Raw genomic sequence first — 20503 nt, 5'->3', positions numbered from 1 at the left:
TAGAGAAATTTCAATAAGATAGGAGAATGAGCTTAAATTAGGATTTAACATTTTAGTTTCAAAAAGTAATGAGATTCTCTTAATGCTTTGGAGCATTACTTTAGCCAATCAATTTAGTTTTTCTAGAAAAATCATGATATCAGCTGTCAGGCATAAACTTCTAATGCCAATATTGTAAATATGTTGAAATGATACACCATAATATAATTTGTCATCATTTAATGAACATTATCAAAAAACATTGATTATTTGCTCTCCCATCATGAGTGGCAGATTTCTAGCCATTTTTAGCTAATTGGCAAATTTTTTTGTATATCCCTTTGTGTATTTCCCTTTTGCTAGATTTTTCAACAAAACTGAGGTAAGCAGGGCACTCAGCAAGTTATATCACCTCTATGAGTCTGTTACCTTGTAAATGAAATAGGCCAAATAATATTATTAAGTTTAGGATTAGTAGGAACATGAAAGGGAGTAATGCATATTGAGTTCATTACATTCCTTAAATAAAATATGGTAGGTTGATGTTAAGTGATGATAATAATGATCATTAATCTTTCACTGATGTTCATTTATAAAGGGTCATGATAAGCCAGTGTGTTGTCTGATATTTAATTAAACTATGGCAGAGGTAGGTAACTTAAATGCCTTTTGTAATTTTAAACAGTGTTTAGAGGGTATAAGGAATATACTAAAGAATCTTTAGTACAACTACTATAACAGAATGAATGTGTGTCTCATTCTTTTCCCACATGATTTAAATTTAATCTCCTTTTCTAGATCTTTATGTTTTGAAAACTTTTTGTTCTTTGTAGTTTGGAGATTGTATGTAGTTGATACTAAAAATATTGTCCTCAGATTTTAGTGGAACATTGTTGTCTTAGTAATTGCTGGCATAAATTCTCTCTGGCATTAATCATTTGGTATAAGTAGAGTGTATTGGTTGACTGTTCAAATATATATGTAGTATTTGTAGTATGGGGATTTATCTAGAAGTCCATAAAAATAGTTATCTTTTGATGTAAAATTCTAATTACTAGAAGTTATTTTGGTAGTGTTAAATGTTTACATCCTAAAACATTTTTTTTAAATTTCAGAATCAATCAATCAATAATTCAGTAATCATTTATTAAGCATTTATTTTAGGGCAGCTAGTTGGAATAGTGAATAGAAGGCTAAGCGTGCACTCAGAGAGATGTGGGTTCAAAACTAGCCTCAGACACTTACTAGCTATTTGACCTTAGGCAAGCTAGTTAACTCTATTTGCCTCAGTTTTCTCATATATATAATGAGCTGGAAAAGGGAATGACAAATTATTGTAATATTTTTGTCAAGAAAATCCCAAATGAGGTCACTTTATTGGTGTACAGATTCTAGGGGAAACATTGAAGTGAGGAGATCTCTGACCTTAGAGTGCTTCAGTTCTAACAATCTGTCAATGATTCTAAAGTATTTTGACTTTAGAATCAGTGATCTTAAAGTCTTCCTTTAGAATCAGTGATCCTAAAGTCCCCGACCTTAGAGTGCTATTGTTCTAAAAATATGTCCATCAATGATTGTAAAGTCTTTTGGCCTAGGAATATAACAATATTTTTTCCCTTAGACTTTAGGAAGATATATTAGTGATCTTGAAGCTTAGAATGCTGTTATACTAACAATTTATCTGTCAATGATTCTAAAGTCTTCTGGCCTTAGAATAGTCCTAAAAACATTACTCACTCTCAGATAGATAATCTGTTGGTTAGTGATAACCAATTTCCTGAAACAATAGTGAACAGACCACCTCTCAAACCTACCTGTAAGCTATAAAATTAGCAAATAAGTAACATGAAGCTCTGATCTAATTTTGTCCTATAAATCTATCTATTTTCTCTTGGTTCCTTGCTAATCCCTTTTGGAACTTAGCCCACAGCTGTCAGCATAATAAAATTTTACCCCTTAACTTGGAGACAAACTCAATTTGCAAATTCTTTCTCATCCCATACCTGTGATACCAACCTGGGGACTCCTAATAACATGGATGAGGTGCTTTATCCCTCAACAATTTGATATAGGTTATATTTGTTCAATCACTTATTTTCCAAAGAAGATTTATTTCCTTCATTATATTCATTTAAAAAAATTTCATTCTGTTTATATAGCCTTATATAGTTCTTTATTGTCAATATTCTCCATAGACTTAAAACTTTTAGGGTGATGATTTTAGGTTTTTTCTTCTTAACTATTATAGTGTTTGGTTTTTTTTTTTAATTGTGTTCCAATATTAGAAATACCAATTCCTGCTGGTGATAGAAAGAATTTTGCTCCATGGTAAGAATTTTCCTGGATCTCTAAATCTTTAATTCTATAGTTCCTTGTTGTTTGTTATTCTTATCTTTTTTTCTTTTTTTTTTTTTTTCCATTTATCTCAACATGTCTTCCCTGAATCTATGCCTCTCAATTCTTTTTTTTTTTTTTTTTTGGCATTGGTTGTTACAGGAGTCATTTCCCCTTTTCCTGAGGGTAAAAGAAGAGTTTCTCTAATATATCATGATAGATTACACAGTAGATTATATTCAATCATGATCCCTATCTCTGTTTATAAAATATCTCTCTTATCTTATGGGAAGGAATCCAACATATTAAGAATTAATGTTGCTTTGGACATAGTTCTAAACATATTAAAATTATTATCTCATTTGATTCTCCCTATGGTCCACAGAGATAATTGCTATTGTTATTCCCATTTTACAGTTGTGGAAATTAGCAAACAGTGGTTAAGTGACTTGCCTAGTACCATATAGCTAGTATGTGTCAAAGGCCAAATTGTTCTATTCAATTCCAGGCCCAGTACTATAATCACTGTGGTAACCTTTACTAAAATTAAAACAATATTTCTTCCTTATAACTTTTTCCCATGTCTTTTCACCATTTTCTCTATCTATTCTCTTGGAATATTAAGAATATTCTCTTGGAATACTACAGGAGACTTTTTTTCTTTCCTCCTCACCCCTTCTCTTTATTGTCATACTTGCCCTTTATTAGGGAATATAACCTATTTTCTTTTCATTATTTCTTATTCTTTCTATGCCTCTTCACATCCAAAAATTTTATCTAATAACAAAAATAACAAAAACAATAATTCAATTTAAGAGGAGTATTGTGAGTTTTTGACTATACTGCTTTAGGCCTGTTTCTTCATCTTTACTTCTGTTTTCACCCCTCTTATATGCATTTGGAAAGAAATTTCTTAATACTATCTTTGGTGTACTTTATTTTTGTTTTTCTTGATTGATTTATTTGCTTACTTTTTGTTGTTACTGTTGAGTTGTTGTTCCTGTCTGTTATTTGAGAAGCAATTGATTGCTTAAAGTTTGTTTTTATTTCAAAAAATGTTTCAAACATCTCTTTTCACTAAATATCTACTTTTTTGTGAATGAGCAAAGTCATATTTGAAAGATAAGTCACTCTGAATTGAATTTTATACTTTCTTATTCTTTGGGAAACAATTCATTCATTTTTATGGTTTCTGGTGAGAGTGCATATAATACATTTCATTTGTTTTATAATTGAAGGTTTTTGTTCTGGTTCTTTACAGAATTTGCTGTTTATCGGTGTAATTATTAAATTTTATCATTACATTTCTTGGAGTTTGCAGCAATGTTTTTGTTTGATTTTTTTTTTTTTTATAGAGGCATTCTGTTTATTTTTTCATCTGACATTCTACTTTCTGTGTTCAGAAATTCTAGGAAGTTTTTAGTATTGTTGTTGTTTTTAGTCCTTTAGTCTCAATAATGATCATGACATGTTAGAGGTAATGCTATGGCATATATTTAAATGAGGGAGGACTGTGCAAAGTCATGTGCCTCACTTCCCCTTCCTGAGCCATCTGGGTCCAGTGGCCAGATATAGACAAAGATGACTGGAGATGATCCTGGATGCAGTTGCAGATACTGGTCTTCAATAGGTCTCAGTTTTTGCTTGCATTATAAAGATCAGGTTTTGACTGGCTGTATTATTCTGGAATTCCTATAAGCCTGAAGTTGTTTTTGCTTATATAGATATCATAAATTCTTTTAATATTGTATTGTTATTATTAATATATTTACTATGTTCTTCCAGTTTGTCCTATATTTCCATAAACTTGCACTCATTATCAGTTACTTTTATTTCTTTAATAAGACTTGCTACCATAGATTCAAGTCTTTTTCTCTTCTGCCAATTATGTTTTATTGTTGAGGTCATTACCTCTGTTTTTAATATTCTTGTTTCCCTTTTAAACCATTTAGGGATGTTCTACTGAGTTCTTTTCAGAATCCATGTGGTTCTATCAATCATTGGATTTTATCCCTTATTCCTTTTTCTTGAAATGTTTATCCAAGAATGCCTGATTTTTCTTTTTCTTTTTTTTTTTCTTTTTCAGTAGGATATATTCCCTTCTGTCTCTCTTACACACATGTATGCACATATATCTATATATAAAACTTTATTTGTATGTGTATGTGTGCATATATAAGGTTATATGGACACATATATGAAGACAACTAGCCTGGATACCCACCTACACATACATATACACATATATGTGTGTGTATAGGACCTGTATTCAAATGTGGTCTCAGATACACTTACTAGCTGTATGACTAGCCAAGTCACTTAACCCTCTTTCCCTCAGTTCTAGATGTGTAAAATGAGCTGGAGAAGGAAACGGCAAACCACATTGTTATCCTTGCCAAGAAAACCTCAATTAAGGTCATGAAGAGTCAGACATGAGTGAAACAACTAATTGTCAACAAATACATGTACATACTGCATATATGTGGGTTTGTATATGTACATATATGTGCATACATCTATATATACACACATTCACATACTCTGTTGTTCAATCTGCTTTTACTCCAAGTCTTTAAGTGAAATTCTTCCTTCTGAAATTTGTGGACAATTTCATTCCTTTTTATTCCTTTTTTTCCATATTGCTTATTTCTTGACACTCTTCCCTTTGAGTATATCCCTGGGGGTTGAATTTCCAAGCTGCCTCAACCTTCTTCCTAGCTGGGTAAGTCAAGATTTATAGTCTTGGTTTCTGCCAGAAATGATGTGAGTGACATGACTTTGGTGGGGAAATGAGGGGGCGGGAAAATATCCCCATTTGAAGTATGAACTCTCTTCCTCAGGCTTAGTCACATGTCTCCACTTCACACAGATATCAAGCCTTAGTTCCTACTTTTTCCAGTTCTCTGACTGAGTTCTATTGAGGCATAAGTGCTCCTATTCCAATATGCTATAGAGTTCTTCACTATTGTAGCAGCCTGAACAAATTTCTGCTTTTTGAATCTCTACTGTGAGCCTGTGAGTAGACATTTTCTGCCCTTTTACCACAATTGAAACCTACTGGGCAGTGGGGCAAAGGGTGCTGAGTGAATGTTATGGATTAGCTTTTTTTTTTTTTTTCTTGGTGACCTAGACCACCAAGATAAATGAAATTGCTCTATCTCTTGTTCATAATTCCTACTGGTGAGGTTATAAGGATCAGAGAAAATACTAAATCCAAAAATGAAAGCAAAAGACTTTTTATGCATATTTACCACATGAAATTTACAAAAAAAAATTGTAAAAAAGGGTTTAGTCAGTTGGTTTTGTTTTGTGACAGCTGAGTGGAGATTCATTTGGAACTAGGAGCCTATCTGGTAAGCTAATGCAGTAATTTAGGTTTGAGATGATGAAGCCCTGCACCAGAAAGGTGGAAATTATAGAAGAAAGAAGGCGATGGATGTGAGAGATTGAGAAGGTTAAAAAAAAAAAAAAAAGAAAAGAAAAGAAAAAGGATTTAGCAACTGATTGGATATTGGGAATGAGAAAGAATCATGCATTTGTAATAATGCTTATGTTGCAAATCTGTGTGATTGAGGTTAATGGAACCCTCCATTGTAATAGGAAAGCTAGGGAAAAACAAAACAAAACAAAACAGTTTTTGTGTGTTTGTTTGTTGTTGTTTGTTTTTTTGGGGGGAGAATGAGTTCAGTTTTGGACTCATTTTTGACATATTTTGGTGGAAATGTGCTCATTCCTTATAACTATGATAAATACCAATTCTTTTGTATTTCTGTGATTGGGTAATTGCCCTGCTATTTTAATTCATTTTTAAACTCAAAAAGGGCTTTTTGAAATAGCAATCTAAGCAAGCTCATCCTTTTCATCTTTTGTAGCATTTTCATTACTGTAGGTTCTAAGTATAATCTTTGGAATTTGTGTTGTGACATTTTTCAATCACCTTAAGTTTTTCAACTTTTTCTTCAGATTTTAATAGCTCTTTGATTTCATCTGCTTTTATTATAATTACTGATAATTTAAAGCTCTTTTAACTTTATAATTGCATCAGCTTTATGGCCCATTTGTATTTCCTTAGCTCTTTCTTCTCAATATCTTTTGAGATGGGTAATAGAGTATAATTATCCCCATTTTCCATAGAAAGAAACTACCTTATTCATGGTCACATATATATCATCAAAGCATCATTGAGACAAAAAGTTTTTAATTTAGTTGTATATACTTGGTCTTTTTGGTGTTAAAGTTCAGAGTGTAATATGAAATATATTTCACAAAATTGGCCTTTATCCCTTTCTTCTTATCAAAGGGATACAGTTTGAATATAATATACAATCACAACTTGAGGGACAAAAGCAAAATAGATATATCTAAATAAATAAAGAGAATTGCCACTGCCGGAGATAAGTTCACTATTAAAAGTGAGTGCAATATATTTGGCTCAGAATTTCCTGGAATCTGAGACAACAGCAGCAGCAATAGTAGTTGTAATTTTAAGTAGATACTGATGCTGGTGGTGATAAGAATGTTAATATCAGCAACAACAAAAGAAACAACACCTTGTGATGGATAGCTTCTTTTTTCTTATTGAAAACAAAGCACAAAAACTACTGGATGGAAATGTATTTATTTTTCTTGATTTTAATTCAAGATGAATTGAACATATGGATCTCTTATCTGCTTTTCTTTTCTTCATTTTTCTTTTTTAATATCTCAAGGCAGCCATCACTCATTTAAATTCTGCCTATTTTCTTGAGAAATCAATCTGGTGACCAGTATATCTGATATGACTCTCAGAATTTTCATTCCCCTTAAGAAGGAAGTTGGAGACTTTTATTATTTCTACAGAAGGGCAGCAAGAGGCAGACTATTTATTTATTTGCTTATTGCTAGCTTTCACAGACAGTTAATTAAAACCTCAACTGCTTTAGGGCTATATTGACAACCACTTGGGATTTGAGTTAAATGCCCTTAACATTTCCAAGAGGGAGAGCTACTAATTTTGGCTATGTCCAAGAACCTTATTATTATTTCATTTCAGCCTGAGTTTGGCCGCTATTTCACTGAATTTTAGAATTTGTGATGTAAAAATCATTCATTTAACAGGAAAGACAAATTGAGATTTAAAATTGCATTAATCTTATGCTACAAAATAGATATAGTCTATAGGCAGATCTTTTCCATATTTTCTGCATGATGAAATGACAAAGAGCTTTTCTTTCTATAATCTGAAAGCTATTCCTGTGTTCTCTTTTGTCATCTTTTAATGCAACTTCTCCCCTGCAGGCGGTCAATTTCTCATTACTAGTGGCTTTTAAGTAATACCCTCTTAACATGCATGTCTCTCATAAATGAAATCAGAATCTTATAAAAAGATAAGGTCACATGTAGAATTAACCATTAAATAGCCCCAGGAGACTGATAGCTTTGTTGATGTTGACTCTCTGCTATAAGGACGTGTTCTGATTATATGAACTAGACTCATAATTCCATCTTTATAAAATCACTTGACAAGAAGTAGCTTGGTTAAATGAACAGAATAGTGAGTTCAGAGCAAGGGAGACATTGGTTGAAATTTCAATGCTAAAACCAGAGATTGATAGACATAGAAAAAGAAATAAGAGAAAGAAGAGAGATGAAGGGGAGAGAGAAAAAGAGAAAGGGAAAGACAAAGAAAGGGAGAGAGACACACAGAGAGAAACAGAGACAGAGAGAAATGAATAAATAGTAAAAAAGACATAGAATTTTGTTCTGGGAAGTCTTAAGATTGTATGTTATTGATAAGATGCTGATCTCTGTATCAGTAGATGAAGATACGAAAATAATTGAATTGACAGATCTAATCTCTTTTTTGCCTCTCTTTTTCTATTTTTCTGCCTGTCTCTCTGTTTCTGGATAATTATATTCTATTTGCCTTTATATTTGTCTCTTCTCAATACCTTTCTTCATATATTTGCATAATAAAACACACATATATATTCAAAAAATAATCAAATAAAATATAATTTGCCTATGTGTACAAAATTTCATTGAGTATTGAATGTAGAAAAAGTTTAATACCATAAAGAAATAGTGCCGGGCCATTTCACCTTGAACATTATTTAAAAAAGAAAAAAAAAGAGATAAGAATGAGATAACAAACATAACCCCAAACATTGTACCCCAAAACTTTAAAAATATATAGAAATCTCTAGGGCTTAATTATCAAATCTTTATTGAGTTTCCTTTGGTAGAAAAATTATAGAAGTATTTCTATATGAGTTATCTGAGATTGAAACTGTCTTAAAACCATTAAAATTCCCACACTTAGATCATCACCATTGAGCAATTAGTTTATGGGCTATTTTGATATAATAATTGAGGTACTTAAGGATGCTAACCTACTTTGGGAGATTAATGGGATTTTAACATTTTCTCACTTACTTGAATGACTGATATTTTTATTCCCTGCTTCAGGAAGGGATAATTTATGGTATATGAATATGAAATACATAGTTCCTTAATAGCATCAGGGTTTTGAACAATTTGGTCTCCACAAATAAAGGGCAGCTCATTAAATAAAGAAATGAGCTGCCCCTAAAACAATTAACATCAACTTTTAAAGGAACTAGATAGTAAGTAATGATCATTAGAAGGTATCATACAATTATAAGAAGTTACATCAGCTTTCTGCTCTTATCAACTTTCACAAAAGAAAAAGATAAATTAAAATGAGAAGGAAGTAAAAAATTTCCCACTACATTCATTCTTTCTTAAACAGATGTGAATCAGTCTTGCTGCTAGCTACCTTGTTTTATGACAGCCAACAATGTGTATGATCTTAGATAATTTTGCTTGTTCTTAAATATGAAAACATCTGAGAATATTGAAGATAGAAGTGATATCATCTACCAAAGCCATTAGTATAAGAACATTTAAAGATAGAAGTCTCCCAGTACTGTAAAAAAGCTATAGTTGAATAAAGAATTAACTTTTTAAGGGATAGAGATTTGATGTATTAGGAGGAGTATTGGGTTGACGGGTAAACGACTTGTGCTTAAATCCTTGTTCTCTGGTTTACTAATAATCTCAGGTTGGATACTTAATCTCTCCATACCTTAATGTGCTTACTCATTTGAGAAATAGAGAAAATAGAAGGAGAAGGAGAAAAAGAGAAAGAACACAAACAACGCAGGAGGAGAACAGGAAGGGCAAGAGTGAACTGAAAAAAAAAAAAACAAAACAAAAAAAAAACCTCTTTGCAATCTAATTTCCATTTAACTGAAATTCCTCACTACAGATTTATTCAGAATAATTGCCAAATCAGATGATATTTATTTATTAAACTCTTGTCCTTTTGAGCTCCCTTCACATATAGCACTATTCATGGCACTCTCATCCTGAATATTCTATACTGTTTACTCCCAAAACTCAAACCAGCTCTATCTTGTTCAGCTTATTTATTGGCTTATTATTATTTAGACCCTTTTGCTAGATTATCTATATCAATCTTCTCAAAAGTGTATGTGCTTAAAGTTTAGTCTTAGGACCTTTTCCTTTCCTCTCTATTTTCTGTCACTGGATGGATTCATTAAATCTTAAAGATTATTTCACCTCAGTTGACTCAAGTCCAATATTTATTTTGATCTTCCATGCCACATCAACAAGTGCCTATTGGACATTTTGATGGTCTATAAGCATCTAAAATTCAACATGTCAGAAAAGCCCTCCATTTTAAAATGCTAATTCAAAATGGCTGGCCCAATGCAATTTTCATCTCCATTTCCTCACTTTTCTGTATTCCTTTAAGGAACAGTTAAAACCAAACTTTCCACAAGAAGCCTGTCTCAATCTCCCTTAAATCTAATGATTTCTCTCTCTTAATTATTTCTAATTAATCCTGATTAGGTTGGTTGTAAATAATTATATATTCTCTCCCCCAATAGACTGTGAGCACTTTGAAAGCAGTGATTCTCTTTTTACCTTTACTCCCTTGTGTATGTATGTATATATGTGTATATACATACACACAAATATATACATAAAGATTTGTGTGCCTATTAATGTGTGCATTTATTCATATCTGCGTGTCTGCAAATATATAATATATGCATGCATACTTGCATAAATACATATAACCTGTATATACATAATACCCACATGCATATAACCAGTACTTACACAGTATCTTAGTTAATGCCTGCTTATTCAATTTTTCTTGACTTGTCATTATAACTTCTCTTAATATACCCAATATAAAATTCAATAACTCTGCCCTGCTCTAATAAATTTTCCTGCTTATGCCAAGGATTATATCATTCTTCAAGGCTTGTAAATTCACAATCCCAGTGATGTCCTCACTTTCCCTATTTCTGTGTTCCTGCATGTCCAATCATATGACTAATCCTAATGTTTCTACAATAGCATCTCTTATTTCTGACTACTTCTTTCTCTACTAATACACATTTTCATGGCACAAACTCTGATTATCTTTTCCCTAAACTATTGCAATGGCATCCTAGTTTGCTTCCCTCCCTCATAGCTCCCTGAACTTTAATTCTCCAGATATTGTAGTATTGCATCACGGAATCCATATAACATCACCAGAGGAATGTTGATGTTCAGAATAAGGGTCTCCGAGAAATTTAGGATCATAGAAAGTACTACTTAATTCTTCAAAATCAATATAGTCTATTTGTTTCTTCCTGTTCAGGTTATGGTCTGATATACTTTCCATCTGCAGCAATTCAATGGTGTCACATTTTAAAGGCTATTTAAAAATTAGTTCTATATCTAGAAAGAGAGAGAGAAAAAGAGACAGAGAGAGAAAGAGAGAGAGAGAGAGAAAAAAAAAAGAGAAAGAGAGAGAGAGAGAGAGAGAGAGACAGAGAGAGAAAGAGAAAGAGAGACAGAGAGAGAGAGAAAAAAGAGAAAGAGAGAGAGAGAGAGAGAGAGAGAGAGACAGAGAGAGACAGAGAGAGACAGAGAGAGAGAGAGAGAGAGAGAGAGAGAGAGAGAGAGAGAGAGAGAGAGAGAGAGGAGGGAGGGAGGGAGGGAGGGAGGGAGGGAGGGAGGGAGGGGAGGGGAGGAAGGAAGGAAGGAGGAAGGAAGAATGATATAGAACTAGATTAACTGTGATATAGGATTTACAAGCATTGGTTTTCATCATTCAGCCCTGTGCTTTCACAAATGATTGAAGTAGCTTTTCCAAATCTGATCTTCTCCCTTTGTAGCATTCTGAATAATAGTATTGACAGAAATAATTATCATTTCAGTACAGCTACTGGTAAAAAGTAGCCTGATGAAGAAAGTGTAAAAAAAGTGCAAGTACCCCCACAAACAACCTCCTTCACACACACACACACACACACACACACACACACACACACACACACACACACACATTCACCCACAAACATATATCCCTTATATTTATGGGTCTTACATACGAAACAAAAGCATTTAAATTTTATTTAAATACAATTGGACAAAGTTTTCTTAAGTGGTTATTATAAGTAAGGCATGACATGGCTGTCCTTGCTTTCAAGGTGCTTAACATCATGTGGAAAAAGTTCAATGAAGGATTAAATATTTTTTCTTCTTTTATTAATTTTATTAATTTTATTAATTTTTTGAAAGTACATAAGTATATGTTCTGTTCTGAATTTTTCCCCTCCTTCCCTCCACCCCTTCCCCTAGATGGCAGGCATTCCCATGCATATTAAATATGTTATAGTATGTCCTAGGTACAATATATATGTGCAGAACCGAATTTTGTTGTTGTTGTTGCAAAGGAAGAATTGGATTCGGAAGGTAAAAATAACCTGGGAAGAAAAATAAAAATGCAAACAGTTTACACTCATCTCCCAGTGTTCCTTCTCTGGGTGTAGCTGATTCTGTCCATCATTGGTCAATTGGAATTGGATTAGCTCTTCTTTATGTTGAAGATATTCACTTCCATCAGAATACATCCTCATATAGTATTGTTGTTGAAGTGTATAATGATCTCCTGGTTCTGTTTATTTCAGTCAGCTTCAGTTGATGTAAGTCTCTCCAAGCCTCTCTGTATTCATCCTGCTGGTCATTTCTTACAGAACAATAATATTGCATAACATTCATATACCATAATTTACCCAACCATTCTCCAATTGATGGGCATCCATTCATTTTCCAGTTTCTAGCCACTACAAAAAGGGCTGCCACAAACATTTTGGCACATACAGTTCTTTTTCTCTTCTTTAGTATTTGAAGGATTAAATATTAATAGATATATTATTAAGCTATCTTCCATCTGCGTAGTTGTTGTTTGTTTATTTGTTGCTGTTTTGCCCAAATTTTGGGTGCAATTCATACAATATGGGAATTTGTTAGTCACCCTATGTTTTGACAAATTGTCTTATTGCCTTCTCAGTAATACTTTGATTTCCTCTATTACTTCTTAAGGTAAAGGAAAAAAAAAAGCCAGCATGGTATAGTTTGTTTAATATTGGAGTTGGAGGAAGGAATACTTTGATTCTTGCTAGCTATGTGACTTTAGGTAAGTCACTTAAGGCCTCTAATATTTCATTTTCTCTTCTGTTACCAGAGAAGCTTGAAGTAGAGTCCTTTCTTAATGAAAGAAAAACTTAAGGGAATGTAAGTGATTGATATTCCTATCTCTTCTAATTCAACCTAAGTGAATATATTAGTAAATTGGACTAGTCCATATCCATTTGTTTCTCCCTTCACTAGCCCTAATGCTCTTCCTTCCAGGCTGGTGACTTTGAACAGCACAGAGGGAAAGAGCAAGAAAATCAAAGCTTCATGTTTGTTACAAATATTAATGAATCAAATAGGATTAGCTGTTCATTTTAAAGCATTTTAATGGAAAGGGGTCATGATAATAAATGGGACCATATTTGTACTGTTTTCCATTCATTAAAACAATTAAGTTTTAATTGTCCACTTTCTAAATGGAACACTGCCTTCAGTTATACAACAAATAATAACTGGCAAGATTACCAAAATCCTATGCTTTAACTGACCCTTTCATTCTCAGGCAATGTAAGGTAGTCTTCCTCTGTCCACAGTGTAACTGATATGGAGACCTGTGTAAGAAGTGTGCCTATGTATACATAAAGCCATGTCAGAAAATAAAAATGAAGAAAAAGTACGACCTAATAGAAGTCATATGTGAAGTTTCAGGAATTTAATAATCATATTTGGAGCATATGAGCTAACCGTCATTGTTATTGTCATTGTTTTCTGACATTCTAGGTTCAAATCCTCCCCCTCCTTTGGAACCCAGAGTGAAAGAACTTCAGTCATCTCTTCTTTCTGGATTGCCAGCCTCCTCCAGTTATGAAGATGCAGCTAACCCGAAGAGGATACATTAGATGTCTGCTTTTCTTCATGTTAAAATTAACAGCAGCCATTGAAATACCAATCTCAGGTAATATTTCAAGACCTAATAATTGGTTTAGAAGCTATGGTAGAAAATAGGTTAATTTTTTAAAGCAAATGGAATGAAAGTTATTTATTTGTAATAGATACAAAAGCTGGCTTGAAAGTCAAGAAAGCCTGGCTTCAACTATTGATGCTTATATGTGCTAGCTGTGTGATGTCAGACAAGTTGTCTAAAACTCTCAAGGCCCAAGGAACTGCTCCAAGAATATTAGTTGCATAGTAAAGGATGATTTACATTGTTAGAGAGAGTTGGTTTGGTTTGATTTTCCTCAATTAAGAATTTCAATGAAATCACTGTGCTATGACAAATCATTGTAGTTATTTATATTTTGGAAAATAAAAACTCCTTATGTTCCATACCACTTAACTTCATGATACAGAGGAGCCTGTACTGCTCAGCAAAATTGCTTCTGTCCTTTTATGTTATATGACTTAGCCTGAATTGTAATTATTCTATGACTCTTGATTTTTTTCTCCTTCATTCTGGAAAGCAAGCAGATAAATAGCTGGCAGAATTACTGAAAAGCTCTCCCTCCTCTGTCTCCTGTCTCATATAGACAAATAGAGCATCTTTACCAGTATAAGTGTAGCTTTAATAATTATTCAAAATTAATTTTAGCTTTTAAACTATTTTCCTTTATACTTGAATAAAAGTTTTTAAAGGTATAATGTTTTGTGTATTCAAAAATGAGCTTTGGACAACAAAATTAAAAGTAGTCTTTATATTCTTTAGATTACCATGATTATTTATTCTATTTTTCATCTCTATAAGATGTGTATTCATGAGAAAAGGCATATAGGTAGATGAAGATGGAAAGAGATAAAGATGATATAAATATATTGTAAAAATTTATATATCGACAAAGAAAGAGGGGAGGAGTATAGAGAGAGACAGAGAGACAGAGAGAAAGAGAAATAGAGGTACAGGGAGAGGGAGAGAGAGTGAGGAAAAGAGGAAGGGAGGGACAGAGTTAGAGACAGGGACAGAGACAGGGAGGGAGCAAGGGAGAAAGAGACAGCTACAGTAACAGGGAAAGGCAGAGGAAAGGAAGAAAAGAGAAGAAAAGAGAAAAGAAGGGAGAGGGAGAGGAAAAAAAGGGGAGATATTATCTGCTGTCAAAGAGGGATAAGAGACAGAGCACTTCCTAAGTCTTTTTTCTATTGCATCTCACTACTTTGTCACTTAGTGGACCTTCAGTGTTATTCCCTATAAGATGGAAATATTGGATAAATGAAATTAAAAGTCCCTTCCAGCTCTTAATATATGAAAAAGGAGGTTCATTGATTTATTTTTGAAAGCAAAATTACTTGAGTGATAATTGTTTGAAGAGAAAACAGAGGAAAGGGATCTGGTTTCTGAGGACTTAACTTTTTTTTTTTCCTTTTTCCTTCCTCATCCTTCTCCATCTGTATTTGGGATTTCTAACACAAATTCTCTGCCCTTTGATTCTCCTCCCTACTTTCCCTTCAGCCATCCTGTTTCTTCCCCTCATTGGTATCTACAAATTATCCCTGGAGTAAAGGAGGTTTCCAAGTTATTTTGTACCATCTATTTGTCTTGCTTACTGGTGAAAATCCTTAGTATTCATGTAGTGTGATGTACTTTGAAAACAATTGTTGTCAAATACTGATGGAATGTTTTTGGAGGAATTGAATATTTATACATGCATTTCAGGGACTCTAGAGTCCTCCTTGGAAAATGCAGCTGACTCAGATATCCCATTTGAATGTCAAAGAGTCTGCTGCCTCGGTAATTGGCCTAATTATGGAGAAAAGGATTTGAAATATTGAATGTATATTCCTATAAATACCCAAAGGTCATTAGATTCATTCCCTGAATAATTAGCTTTTTCTGAGCTTTTACAAGCTGGGCAAATATGAGAAGGAATAATACTCTAATAAACATGGTGTTCACAAGGTATTAACTGATATCTGAGGGATGGTTACCATGATAATTTATTCATCATCACCTTGAACTATAAAGTAGAGCTATGTAATCTGAAGGGCAATAAGGTTGATCAAACTGTGATAAAGAATTGCCATAGACACATGATAAGCCGTTTGCTCTGATGGGTATAATTATTCATTTTCTTATTTTATGAACAGTAATATATCTATTTCATGCCTGAAAAGTGAACTTGAGCTAATATCCTTATGTCATGGGAAAAGTCAACAGCTAAACAAAAAGATAGACACATTTAGCTGGGAGAAAACTTAGGATTGGCCTAGGTGAGGTAATGAAGTAAATACAACACTGGACTTGGGGACAGGAAAACTTGAGTTTGAGCCCAAGCTCAGACAGTTATGTGTGTGGCCATGGGCAAGCCACTTAACCTTTTTTAAGAGTTTCACCAGCTTTAAAACAGAATAGTTGTCTCTGGGAAGTAGGTGTTATCATCATCTCTATTTTAGAGTTGGGGAATAAAGTTATTATATAAATCTGAAAGTGTTACAACATTTTTATCTGTAATTATTATCATTATCTATATTAATAATAATGATTTCCTCATGTCTACAAAGTTATTATTATCAATAGCAATAATAGCACCATCTTATATTACAGATGGGGAAGCCAAAACTAATTCCACCAATCAATTAATTAATTAATTAATTACAATCAGGAAATGGGCTTGGATTAAAATCAACTCACAAAAATTAATATTAATGACAAATGTTAATTAATATTAATAATAATAATTTTACTAAATCTCAAAAATTTATACCTTCTTTATAGCTCTGTAAGTTTCTCCTAAACTGTCTATGTTGTGACTGAACAAATCACTTAGTATTTTCAGCTACAGTTTTCTTTTATATAATTATTCCATTATCTTTTGAGATAAAGTAGTACTTATCTCACAGGGTTGTTAGGAGGATTAAAATAATTTTTTACAAACTTTAAAACACCATATAAACATCAATTGCGGCTGTTAGTGTATTGCTAATCCTTATACCTAGAATTTTTATATTTTTGTGTTTTGCTAAGAGTTTGACAAATGTCAGCTTGTTTAGTCCTCATTACAACTCTGAAATGTAAAGGCTATTATTATATAGGTGAACAGTCTGACATACAGAGACATCAAATGACTTGCCTTTGGTCTTATAATTGTTAAGTATTTAAGTATTTAAGATTCAAACTTAGGTTTTCTTGATTATAAGTATTGAATTCTAGCCATTCTACCACTTCAATATCCTGTTGCTACTTTTATTAATGCTATCTCTGCTGCTGTTTTTACTTCTACTTTTACTACTACCACCACTACTATTGCTACAACTACTAAATTTCTGCCAACACCACCACTATCACTACTACTATTACCCTTATCACTAATTATTTACTAGCCTTAACAGATTTCATGCAGCAGCAGCAGTCTTCATTTTGAGGAACCTCTGCAGCCATGTGGTTTGTAAATTTGACTATAATCAAAAACTATTTTCTGACCACAAATAGTAATGACTCAAATATGTATAGTGAGTTCAATTTAAATGGAAAGAAAACAGAAATAGAGGCAGGTAGTCGCAAAGAGTACTAAGACACAAATGAGACCCATGGGTTCCAACTTGTGTTAGTTGTATTACTTTTAATGACTTACACCTCTTCTGTGTAATCAATCACCCTTACCTGTAAATAAATTGGACTAACTTTTACATTGTCTTTCAGCACTGAATCTTTGCTTTTAAACATGACAATAATGTTTCGATGTCATATTAAGCAGGTCCTATTGGTAAGCAGAAATATTAAAAAGAACTCATTAGAAACTCTATTTACAAATGTGATTCTTTCCAAATATGTTCTGCCAACTTGAGATGAAGAAAAGTTAAACTTCTATACAGTTCTCAAGTAAAGCACTTGTTCAAAACTTGCAAGAAAATATATAATAAATTATAGAGTAAGAGAAGACTATGAATAGTAAAAGGATTTGAAAGCATAAAATATTCTTTCTAACTGTGAAATGATATATTTGAATTTTTGCTGATTCTTTTACTTGTCAAGCATGATAGTCAGCAAAGATGATTATAGTTCTTGCAGTGTCAGCTTTAACATGATTTTCAAAGTCTGATTAGTAAATGTATATTTTTAAATTTAGTTAAACAGGTCCCAACGATCACCACAGAACAGCCAACAGTACAAGTTGCATTTCCTTTTGACGAATACTTTCAGTTTGTCTGTGAAGCCAAAGGAAATCCAGAACCAACGTAAGTATTAACATATAGGATTAAACTTAGGGAATGTACAATATTTCTTTAAATCTATTTTTCTATTACTCTGATGTGTTCATGTTGCACTAGAAACTACATCAGTTCAAATTAAGAATTTTACACTTCAAAATAGAATCTTGAATAAGGAATCAAAAGATGGATTCTAATCCTGATGTTGCACTAATTTGACATGTGATGTTGACCAAGTTACTTCAACTTATTGCAACTCAAGTTCTTCATCTATAAAGTTAAAATGAATTGTATGATCTAAAGTACTATCCATTTGTAACATTCTAAAACTTCATAAATCATAATGGATTTATTTTTTAAATCATAATGCACATGTCTATAAATATACAATTGTTTTCAGAATATTCATTCAGCTGATCACTGAATTAAATCCATTTTTAAATATGTAGCACAAAACAGGATTCTAAATCATTAACAATCATACAATTTTCTTTTCTCTGGTCTAGGCAAATCTTTAATTTGTTACTTGAAGAGAAGATTCTAACCTATTTCGAGACAGGAAGTTTCTCTCTTGACAGTGTCTACACCAGTAAATCACAGCTTCAATACTTATTTCTCTCCTTTTTTTAGTGCAACAAATGGATGGAATCTAAAATAATTTAGTGGTGGATGTTTTTCAGAGATAATTGTTTGTATTATCTCCTTTCAGTCTTATCTTTTTACATGGGTTAGATAATCCTCATTTTGTTCAACTATATCACTTCTGACAAGAAACTCTTCTATAAAATTTTCAAGTAGTTTGAACCACTAAGAAGTTTAATAGCCTTCCCAAAGTTACATAGAATGTATGCATTAGAGGCAGAAATTCAACAAATATCTTTTTTCCAAGTCCAAGGTACCATAATCTGATGTATATCAAGTATCTGTACATCTTTTTTTGGTTTTTTACTATCACTATATTAAATGAAGTGCTATCTGGGGAACTGTGCTCTGGACTTGGAGGAGTTAGTGGTCCTGGATCAATTTCCTAGCTTGTATGTTTGTTGTGCATACAATAATGGACTTATCACTTAGGGGGCAACTAAAAAATTTAGAGCACTTTTCTGAAAAATGGAACTGATAATGTGTTTATTGGTTGCTTCAACAGTTTAATCCAATATTTAGTAAAAGACTGTAAAGAAAGTGTTCTGTAAGTCTTAGCACAATATACATATGATATAAAATTAATATTTACATTTCAAAGAGATTTGGACAAGAAAGATAATTTGTTCCTTGATCACATTAAGTATTATCACTATAAAATTAATACATGTTGTGTCTAAATTCTAGACTGATAAGGTCATGAAATATAATATGTACATTAAATGATTTGCTTAAATGTCATCTTAAACTCTTCTTAAAAGTTCTACTTTGATGCTCTATCATGATTTAAAGATCATATTCGATTCTTAAAATCTTTGCCAATAGAATACAACCTCTTGTAAATACTACTGAATTAGAAAAATTGAATATGTACCTGTTGATAGATTGTATATTTTCTATCTGATATCTAGGTAAATTAGAAAAGAAGTACAGCATTAGATAGTTGATTCCTAAATGAAGATTATTTTTTTCTTTTTTGGCCATGTCTATGAAAAGAATGAATGCATATATACATATAACTTCACAACTTTAGGGCTTAAAATCCCTTATTTCTCTGAATACATTTAGTTTTTACTACTTTTAATATGCAATCTTTGTGTAATTCATAAGTTTTAATACTCCTGGATTACTTAACTTCCACATTTAACTTCATACCATAAATACAACCAGAAAGAAACACAATTTCAACAAAATAAAAAACATAATTTGAAGAAAATAACTTCATATTTTAAAAGATTAATAAGAGAATTATCATACATTTCCAAGTTACTTGCCAACAAATTGGAAAGTATTAAATAATTAAAAAAATCAATGAATGCTTTTCCAACCCAAAGTTGTTCATACCTTGTCATTAGTGACATCTTTGTAAATGTAGGGTTAGGGTTTCTTCCTTCCTCCCTTTCTTCCCTCCTTCCTTCCATGATGGATATAATGTTCTTCATAGAAAATGATGAGCAAGTATCAAACAGGAATGAAACAAGGGGAGGTGAAGGATAAGGGTGGAGCCATGAGCAACATTGGCATAAGGAGTACTATACCAGTCATATTATGAATTCACCAAAATTCCTCAGGCACTCATTGTTTCAAAGTATTATTTACATTTTAAATTGCTTTGTGAAAAAAAAATTAGTTGGGAAAAATGATGAATTAGAATGCTATGACATGCTGAATTAGTGTCAAGAATGCTTTAGTTAACAAAATATTTCTTCACCAAAACAATAAATTCAAGATCAGTGGCTTCATATTTCTTCTATGATAAAATATCTCACCTTTTTTTTTAGCTCTTAAAGCCTTATGCAACTTGCCCATAACTTTTGGACATACTCTCCTTCTAATGCTGTGCATGTCAGTCAAAGTAACCTTTTTTTTTGCCCCTTATACACAATATCCCATTTCCCTTCTTTGTACCTTCACTCTGGTTAACCATATACATTACCTTAAAAAACTTCCTCTTTACCTCCACTTC

The 20503-nt window shown here is 32.4% G+C and overlaps 1 protein-coding gene across 20 annotated transcripts in view; it reads left to right on the top strand.

Moving 5' to 3' along the window:
- The window catches only part of CHL1 (cell adhesion molecule L1 like), a 273073-nt gene that overhangs the window by 147334 nt on the left and 105236 nt on the right, over window positions 1-20503 (top strand). For 13 of the 20 annotated variants that reach the window (XM_074284088.1, XM_074284083.1, XM_074284087.1 and 10 more), the window contains 2 exons: window positions 13540-13714; window positions 17814-17922. In XM_074284088.1, coding sequence (XP_074140189.1) covers window positions 13624-13714; window positions 17814-17922 — 200 coding nt within the window. In that variant the 5' untranslated portion in view covers window positions 13540-13623. Of the gene's footprint in view, window positions 1-12868; window positions 12919-13539; window positions 13715-17813; window positions 17923-20503 lie in introns of all 20 variants that reach the window. The other 7 variants (XM_074284075.1, XM_074284073.1, XM_074284076.1 and 4 more) reach the window with 1 other exon arrangement.

The sequence above is a fragment of the Sminthopsis crassicaudata genome, chromosome 1, assembly GCF_048593235.1.
Source record: "Sminthopsis crassicaudata isolate SCR6 chromosome 1, ASM4859323v1, whole genome shotgun sequence".
Taxonomy (NCBI): domain Eukaryota; kingdom Metazoa; phylum Chordata; class Mammalia; order Dasyuromorphia; family Dasyuridae; genus Sminthopsis; species Sminthopsis crassicaudata.
This window is presented reverse-complemented; position numbering and strand designations above follow the sequence as displayed.